At 49.9% G+C, this 9,341-nt stretch overlaps 1 protein-coding gene across 1 annotated transcript; it reads left to right on the top strand.

Annotated features, from left to right (window-relative positions):
• Positions 1–5,635: 5,635 nt before the first annotated feature.
• LOC124708009 (calcium uptake protein, mitochondrial-like) lies at positions 5,636–9,123 on the top strand. The gene is made up of 8 exons (XM_047239700.1): positions 5,636–5,939; positions 6,501–6,568; positions 6,657–6,880; positions 7,100–7,183; positions 7,703–7,916; positions 8,045–8,221; positions 8,303–8,422; positions 8,595–9,123. The coding sequence occupies exons 1-8, from the start codon at positions 5,651–5,653 to the stop codon at positions 8,787–8,789; spliced, it is 1,371 nt and encodes a 456-aa protein (XP_047095656.1). The 5' UTR covers positions 5,636–5,650; the 3' UTR covers positions 8,790–9,123.
• The last annotated feature ends 218 nt before the right edge of the window (positions 9,124–9,341 follow it).

The following is a 9,341-nucleotide window of genomic DNA, read 5'->3' as shown; positions in this document are numbered from 1 at the left end:
TCTTCAGGAAGTGGGATCTTAAGTCTTAAAAGCATATTTTTTGGAGAGAGAAAGAGATATACGGTGTCATATTTGTGGGGTCCCTTCTCTCTTTTTTCTAACTAAAGTTGTAGCTTCCATTGGAGATATAAAATTGTCCATATTGCTTCTGACAAGTTTTTTACATGAAGCAGCTAGTTGTGTATGCCACCATTGCTCATGCCCTCAGCTAACCCCTGGATAGTCAATGTACTTACTGCTAATATCTTGTAGTGCAGCGACATGGATACTTCTGTCCAGATCAAGCTCCATAGTCCATACACGAGCAGATTGTAGTGCAGCTAACTTGCCCCTCCTTTCCGTTGCATCTTTTTGAGATGATACTGAAGAACGGGTTATAGATTAAGTTTGATTGAGCATACAGATTGTCAGATGAGATTTTTTGTTTAAAATTGTAATGGTGATTGGTGAAACGAAGCCCTAATTTTTTAGATTCATTTTTTCGAGGATTTAATTCTTCATGTTCGAAAGATTACTGATATTTTTCTCACGTTTTATGGTCTATATACGGGACTTGCAGTTCTTCAAATCGATGGCCTAATTTCAACAAGGGCAGCGCTGATAATCCTTCGGAGGATAACTCCTCCGGAGCCTCCGGCTTTAGCAATCGACACGTGTCTCTCTGGACCATCCCCCATGTGCACCTCTCCTTCCCGCAAGTAAAAAAAATCCCTTGGATAAGGATGCACGCCTACACCAACACACCGTCGCCCCGAAGAAATACGGCAAACCGCACCATTGCCCCGAAGAAGTCCGACGAGTGTCCCCGCCGGAAGCACCGTCGGCAGCAGGTTGACTCCCAGTTGGCAGCACCGCCACCATCTCCTTGCAGCACCGTCTCCACCATTGAAGCACCAGCGCCCACCTATGGCAGCATCACCGACACATGAAGAAAAGGTCCGGCGAGGGACCATGCCGGCAATGCGTCAACTTCAGTTGGAAGCACCGCCGCACCTCCTTGCAGCATCGGCCTCTCTTCCTTGTAGCACTGCCTCCCACCGATGGAAGCCGCCGTCGTCCGCTTATGGCAGCAGCAGCGCCGCCCTTGCTGGACGCACCACCGCCTTGCAGCTCCGGTGGCCAGCTTTTGCAGCTCTGGCTGCCAGCCTTTGAAGCAGCGGCGGTGAAGATTTTGTAGCTTCAGCTCCCGCCATTTGCAGCTCCGGTGATGGGGGATTGCAGCTCCACCGACACCCGCTCGCAGCACCACCGCACGACATATGCAGCTCGGCCGCCACCGCCCAGGCCTGTGGTCTGCAGCTGTGCAGACTCCCCTTGCAGCAGCTACGACCGCCGCTTGGAGCAGCGTCGACCTGGTGTAGCAGCACCGGCGCCCTGGCCTTGTAGCTCCGCCATGGCGCCACCTCCCCTTGCGCCACCATGGCTGCAACGCCGGCGACGAAGGTATTCGGGAAGGATCTGGCCGACGCCGAGGGAGGTGGAGCCGCCGCCACTCGCAGCCACCGGAGCAGAGGAAGGTGGAGCCACCGCCACTCGTAGCACCCAGAGCCGAGAGGGAGCCCCTGCAGCTCAGCTCACCTGCGGATGTGCTGCTAGGCGCGGAGTTTGGAGGAGCGCAGCCGCAGGGAAGGGAAAGGTCCGCCGTCGTGAGGATAAGGAAGCGGTGCTAGTGGGCCTGCCGGGACGCGTGTGGGGCTGTGAATGAGTAGGCTGACGGAACGATCGGATCGATCGAACGGCGCACGACCCGGAGGTTGCGATCGACGCAGCCTCCGGCTGAAACTAAGCATTTTCCTTTCAACAATATTCGTTGAGAAAAATATATGTATTACTGTATCTGTAAGAGCAAGTGAATATCGATATTAATATATGCTCTTTATTAAAAAAAACAATCGGCGTAGTTTCCAAAGTGTACGCCATGTCATGTCACGCGGGCGACGTGTTACGAGACAAGTGGATCTCTGCAACGATTCTCTATTCTGGAAACACCGCACGCATCCCCGAGCCGACCGGGTTTGAACGCCGTAACGGGCATGTGACCACTGACCAGGGACCTGGATCTCCAGACGCGGAAGCGGTTAGCAGTCCGGTGGGCGCCCTCCGGGCTCCGGTCGTGCGTCCGTGTCTCCGGCCGGGGCAGCAAAACTAAACCACTGGCGCCACCAACCGCCACAAATGGCACGCCCGGAGCGTCTGTCACAGCACGAAAAAAGTAGGAGCTCCACGGCGGAAGCATCGTCTCCGCGCCATCCGGTGGACGCGGGAATCGGTGGGCACGAGACAAGAGGCGAGGATTCTTGGCGCGGTTCACGTGCGGCGAGCCAAATTCTTTCCCGGCCAGACGGCACCGTCCAACAAGCCGACGCACCTCGTCGAGCCGCTATCTTTTTGATACGCGCCGCCAAGTCGGAAACGCCTATCAAAATAGGTGGGTGGGGGGAAAAGCCATGCATCCAAGCTTTGCGTTCACGCTTTTCTTCTCCCCAGCTGGAACCGATGCTTTCTTTGCATTGTGTCGTTGTACCTACTGCACTATTAGAGCATGTCTAATATAATCAAAAAGTGAAAACCGAAAAACTGTAATTCAATCTCTCAAAAACGTTAGTTCATTCGATTTTGGCAGTCACGGAGAACAAAAACCGTAAAATAGGAACTGAAAACACGAAATTAAAATTCCCGCAGGAGAATTCATCGATGAACATATATAGACGATAGTTGTTGCTCCGATTAAGCATCAAACTTTACATAATTCGAACTAATAACCTAAATTAACTATAATCCGCAAGAGCGCGAGCTAATTTTGCCCAAAATTCGGCCCAGGGGGCCTCTACGCGCGGCGGCGGAGGTGGTGGCGGAGGAAGGCGAGGCGGCGGACGCGTCGAGCTCCTACTCCGCGTCGAGCTCGCCGATCTCCAACGCGGCGTACGCGTTCCTCCCGGCGCGCCGCCTCGTATTCACGGACCTGGCGGACAGCGTCGGCCTCCTCCCGGCGCCAGCGTGCTCGCGCCTCAGCGTCGGACACGGCCGCCAACTGCGCGACGACGGCCTCCTCCTCCTCCTCCTCCTCGTGGACGTAATCATCGGCGGACAGGAGCGTCCTCGCCGGCGCCGCGTCCTCCTCCTCGTACAAACTATCGTACAACGGAGGGCGAGGGGGGCAGCGCGAACCGCCGAAGGACGACCCCTCGCCTCCGTTCATGTACCTTGCAAGCTTCCCCGGGGGCGTGAGCCCCCAATTGGTCCACCGGCGGACGCTGCGCTTGCGCGCGCCCTCCGAGCGGACCTATTTGCGCCACTCCTTCTCCGTGCGGAATACGGGTGGGCGCGGCGGTGAGTCCCCGCCGCCCAAACTACCTCCTCCCCTAGCGGAGCTTCCGCGGCTAGCCATGCGACGCGAGAATTTCTCGTCGGAGCTGGCGGAGCGGCGGCAATAGCGGAGGGGAGTTGGGTTTGGAACCGAACTCCCCTCCGCGGCCTCTTTTAATACGGGGCGGCCGCGCAGTTTCTCGGGGTCCCGAACTCGTTATACGGGCCAAGCCGCGAGTTCGAGTTCCGTTCTAGCCCAGTTTCGGCCCGAACCCCTATTGTCGCCGGAGTTATTCAGTTTCGGCCCTTTTTACAGACTCTGCTAGAGATGCTCTTAGGCCTTATATTAACGGTACTCCTTCTGCCTATAAATAGTTTTTTGGGGTTTGTTTAAATCTAGATATATATATGAACACTATATAGCGTCTACATATCTAGATACATTTAGATTTAGACAGATCTGAGACGTTCTATTTATAGACGAAGGTAATACTATTCATTTTAGGGATGAGAGGAACCACATGATTTTCTTTTGAGCTCCTACAGATATACTCCTTTGTTCATAATTACTTCACCATCTAGATTTAGTTAAAGTTAAAAAATTAAACTTTGACTAAAACTCACAAAAAAATACCAACATCTAAAGTACAAAATCTATTATATTAGAATCGGCATAAAATATGCTTCCATAATATGCATATTTGGTATAATGAATATTCTTTTTTTATATTCTTGATCAAACTTTGCAAAAAGTATGAGTTTAACTAAATCAAGAACACGAACTAAATAAAATAAACAGAGAGTAGTAACAATGTTTGGTGAGTAATAAAGATGCCACGATGACTTCCCCTCATAAAAAGAGGGAGAGGATGAGAGGGTATCGTTCCAAATCCAGGAAAATTCCCATAATTCCTCTTACTTTTGCTTAGATTAAAAACTCCCGCCATAGTAGAGTATTGTTCGGAAATAATATTTGAGATATTGGAGAAAATTGAGTGAACACTGAATACTCTCTCATCCCAACCTCTTGGTGATGGAAATACGAGAGAAGTAAACACATCTTTGGTGTACACGGAAACTAATGATTCGGATCCCTGCACGGACCACCGGCGCACAAAAGTGGTCATGAAAGTGTGCAACCACAGTGATAAGCACAACCCTCTTTCCGCAAAGCTAGCATCCACTCTCCAGCCCAACCACTCGAGTCAGCTGCTCTCTCGTTCCTCTTTAGATCTAGGCCGGCTGGCCACTCTCCCTTTTTTATTCGGTGATAGCCGACATCGTGGTGGGTGAGGGTCCCCTCCGATGTACATCTGTAGCTAGATTTTTAGCGTTTTGTGCTAGGTTTTGGCTCTATGCCAGTGTGTTGGAGTGTGATGCCACTGCATTCGAGCTGTAGGTGGTGGTTTTCGGCGGTGTTCTTCTTGGTTGCGGTGATGAGGTGATGTGCGCGGCCCGTGGGAGAAACGTCTTCGTTAATAAGCTCGTGTCTAGGCGGATTCAAAGGATATGGTCGAGAATCAAGGTCTACTCCTTTCACTCGTCGTGGAGACAAGGGAGGCCAGGCCCTTTGAAGCTCGCGGTTGCTGCTGGCCGGGATCAGCGACAGAGGAGCGTAGAGGCTTCTCTTTCTGGGATTGCATCCACTGTGGCACTAAGTTCACTATCATCTCCGATGGTCGGAGGGGCTTCGGTTCCTTATGGCCAGCGACTGAATGCGTTGATCAACCTTCCAGGCTGCCATGCAGAAAATACAGCGGGCTCCAGCCGCCCCGCCCCCAAGTGATTTCCTCCCGACGACGAGGCGGTTGGCTGTGTTGTGTTGCAAAACTTCGGTGGAGAAGGAGCCGGACCCGATAACGTTTCTTTGTCTATTTATATGGTGCTTGTTGTAACTTGTTGCTCCACCGACGATTTGGAACGAGGCTTCTCGGTCCTGCAGGGACCTTACTCTGTCAAAAAAAATAACAGTAATAAGCACGAGGCCGATCTTTATCGAGAAAAGCACAGTGCCAATACACTCCGCTGTACAGACTGTACCGTACGTCGCCGCACGGCCACTTTTGGTGGTGGACGTAGCAAACAAATCCGGCAAAGTCAAGCAAAGCCACCACGCCAGCGCACCGCTCCCTCCCACCATAAATCCGGCCCCGCCGCGACGACGCGGCCACCATCCGCATCCGCAGCGCCCCCATTTTCTCCTCCGCGCATCGACGCATCGCCGCCTCCTCCGACCCCGAGAAGCCAGATTCCACGAGTAGTCTCTTCCTCCTCATAACCACCTGCTACAGCAAACCCGCGCCGCCCGCCAAGCCCGGGACCCGCTACCGCTACTCCGACGACCATGGCAGCTCTCCTCCGATCCGCCGCACGACGTCTGACGACGGCGCCGGTCCGCCGAGCAGCCTTCTCAAGCGCCGCCGCGCCGGCGCCGGCGAACGGGCGCGAGGGGGTTATCGCCGCCGCGGCCGTCGCGGCCGCCGGGTCCGGGCTGGGGCTCTGGCTCATGCCGCCGGGGTTCGCCGACTCCGGCGACGCCTCGGCCGGGCAGATCTCGCCGGCCGAATCAGCCGGCGCCGGCGCCGGCGCCGTCGAGGAGCGGCACGAGAGGAGGAGGAGGTTCCTGCTCGGAGGTGAGCCGGCCGTCCCCTCTCTCCAGTCTCCCCTGCTGTACCCCGGCTTATGGTCTGTCGGTGGTTCCAGCCGCGTTTGGTCGATTCACGCGGCGCTGCCGCCGTTGTTCCCGTGGCGTTTGCTCATCTTTTCCGTAAAGCTACGCGCTTTTTTGCATAATTTCCCCCCAGGAAGATCACTTTTCTTTGTGCGGCTGCTACCTCCCTTTTCTGATCGTTTATCCGCACGCCACCGTTGTGGAAGAATTGGCAGTGCGTTTGCGATCGGTACGGTACGGTCCCGGCCTTGCTGTACTGATCCGCTTCCAGATAAGCGATAAGCCAACTGCCCGCCACCAATCCAAATTGCATGACGCGTTCTGCCGTCTCTAGTGTAGCTAGTATATAGCAACGTCTTGTGACGCTTTCTGTTTTCTGATCGAACAGCACGCGAGCATATGATCTGGCCGATAATTGCGTGCATTTATCGCTATTGTCCAACTGTACTTGTACTCATCTGTCCATGCTTAGTTTTGAGTTTGAACGGTATGATGATCTGATCAAATTTCTTTTTCGCCGCAGACTCATACCGAAGAAGGGTGTTCTTTAATTACGAGAAACGGATCCGGCTTCTCAGCCCTCCTGAAAAGGTGGAGCATCATGCGCTTACTGCATTTCTGTACACTTCCGTGTAATTTTGATTTATGTTGTTCTAACGTTGATGCTCTTAATGGACAGATTTTTGAGTACTTCTCGTCCGTGCGAAAGCCAGACGGGGAATTGTTCATGTTGCCTGCCGACTTGATGAGAGCGGTAGTTCCCGTCTTCCCTCCATCGGAGTCGAATATCGTAAGAGAAGGGAGACTCAGAGGGGAACGCGACGCAGGAGAATTGCACTGCGCTCCATCTAAGTTCTTTGCCCTGTTCGACACGAACACCGATGGTCTCATCTCGTTCGCTGAGTAAGTGAACTGCCATTCATCTTGTTTGGCACGAACATAAACACTGTATTATAGAACTATTGATATGGTATTTCTTGCAAGAATTAAAAGTTTCAAAATTAATAGATGCAATATAAGAAGCATTCACCTAGGCGACTAGATTTGTTTCTCAATAGTCACCAATGAATCACTGTTTGCATATTACCTATTTCTGATTTATGCTTTTGGTTGCTATGGCAGGTACATCTTTTTTGTTACATTACTCAGCATTCCTGAGTCGAACTTCAGTGCGGCCTTCAAAATGTTTGACATTGACCTAAGCGGGTGAGTTCTATTTCTATCCCAGTGCTTTGTCTTAGTAATATGTTCCAGCTGCAGAATTGATATGTGTCTGCCATGTAGTCATACTTTGATCAATAAACCTGTTACGTTTTTTTATTGCATGTAATTAAGCACAGCTCTTTGGTAGGGGAAGATAATAAACTTTAGTAGGCCGTGTTTATGTATCAAGTCTAGTGGCTTCAATCCAGTTTTCTTTGTTTATCGTGTAGACATTGTTTTGTTTACCGAAGCTGATAAAGGTATGTTTTCCATTTTGTTCCCTTGGATTTGTGCATAAACAAGATATATCTGAATATTGTCTTGTTTGTGCTATATTATTGTTTACCTGTGATCATTCGCGTGCAGTTAATTTCTCTTGTCGTCCAGAAAAAAGACCTGCTCTTTATGAGCATGTTCAATCATCTGGCATGTTAGTTGATGGTAAAAGAAGGGTATGAACAAATTTTGGCCAGCTACTTCTCGGCTATTTCTTGGTCCTTATCTGTCAGTTGTCACTTCCAGGGAAATAGACAAAGAAGAGTTCAAGAAAGTAATGGCATTGATGCGGTCCTTTAACAGACAAGGAGCTGCCCATAGGGATGGCTTACGTACAGGATTTAAAGTTGGCCAGTCTGTGGAAAATGGTGGGCTGGTTGAGTATTTCTTTGGTAATGATGGGAATGAGCCTCTACACTTTGATAAGTTCACAAGTTTTATGAAGGAATTGCATGAGGAGGTGATTTCCTTTTTCCATATTCTTAAGCAATCATCCATTGTTTTTATCTCCCATACTCTATAGTTTCTCTCACTTTGTGAATCTCAGCCCCCTACATTTTCTCAGTCTGTTGGTTCATTTCTCTGCAGGTTATTCGTCTAGAATTCAGTCATTATGATGTCAAGTCAGTGAACACTATCCCAGCAAAGGATTTTGCACTGTCCATGGTCGCTTCTGCTGACATGAATCACATAAGCAAACTACTTGATAGAGCTGATACGTTGGGCAATGACCCTTATCTCAAGGACGTACGCGTCACCTTTGAGGTTTGACTTACCACCGTGTTGGTCTTTTCCACATAATTATCTTCTCAAGTGATTCTTATAGATGTTTTTCTGGAACATTAGGAGTTTAAGGCTTTTGCTGATTTACGTCGAAGATTGGAACCTCTGACGATGGCTATATTTGCTTATGGGCAAGTAAATGGGATGTTGACAAAACAGGATCTACAGCGTGCGGCACAGCATGTAAGATTTTTTACTAATTCTACGTGAGCAATACTCAGGCCTTTAGTTAATTGTCAATCTGTTTTTTTTTGGCCAAACTGCTAATTGGTATTCTAGCAGTTCATATGCCTAGAAGTGTAGTATGTAACACATTTTCTGACTGTTTTCATGCCTTCCCTGGTCTGCGTTATAGGTCTGTGGTGTTGAATTGACTGACAGAGTGGTGGACATCATTTTCCATGTGTTTGACACGAACCGTGATGGACACCTGAGCTCTGAGGAGTTTCTGAGAGCGCTGCAAAGACGAGAAGCTGATGTTCACCAGCCAGCGAGACGAGGTCCTGTTGGCTGGTTGAAGAGTTCTTGGCTTCCGCGGATGCTGCTCTAGTTTGGTTCTCGCAAGATTCTTTTTCTTTAGCCTTGGATTACGTGCCATCTCAATGGTATGTTTGCCAAGTTTAGGTAACATAAAAATTAGTTCTTTCTGTCACTGCTCAGGAGAGATTTTGCTGTAGATATCGTGTTAGGTTAGTCGAAGGCTGGCATACCGTATAGCAGTTGTAGATAGTGTCTTTTTTGTAGTATCTCTGGGCATGGTAAATTGGTGATGTATTATTATATCTAATAATGTTGTAGATGGTGTCTTTGTTGTAGTAACTTTGGACATAGCAAATTGGTGATGTATTATTATATCTAATAATATATGTAAGTTTCAAACCAAACCTTATGTCCATCGCTCTTCCATTTGTATGCTTTATAAATGCATTCATCATGGTAGTTTAGGACTGCATATCTGCTGATAATTCTTAGAGCATCTCTACTGATAATTCTTAGAGCATCTCTACCGGTGCCCCAAATAGGTGCCGGCACTACCGTATCCAGGGCGGTGCTCCAAATAGGTGCCGGCACTACCGTATCCAGGACACGGTGCCCCAAATAG

The sequence above is a fragment of the Lolium rigidum genome, chromosome 4, assembly GCF_022539505.1.
Source record: "Lolium rigidum isolate FL_2022 chromosome 4, APGP_CSIRO_Lrig_0.1, whole genome shotgun sequence".
NCBI lineage: Eukaryota > Viridiplantae > Streptophyta > Magnoliopsida > Poales > Poaceae > Lolium > Lolium rigidum.
The sequence above is the reverse complement of the archived record's forward strand: the minus strand, read 5'-3'. Positions and strand labels throughout refer to the sequence as shown.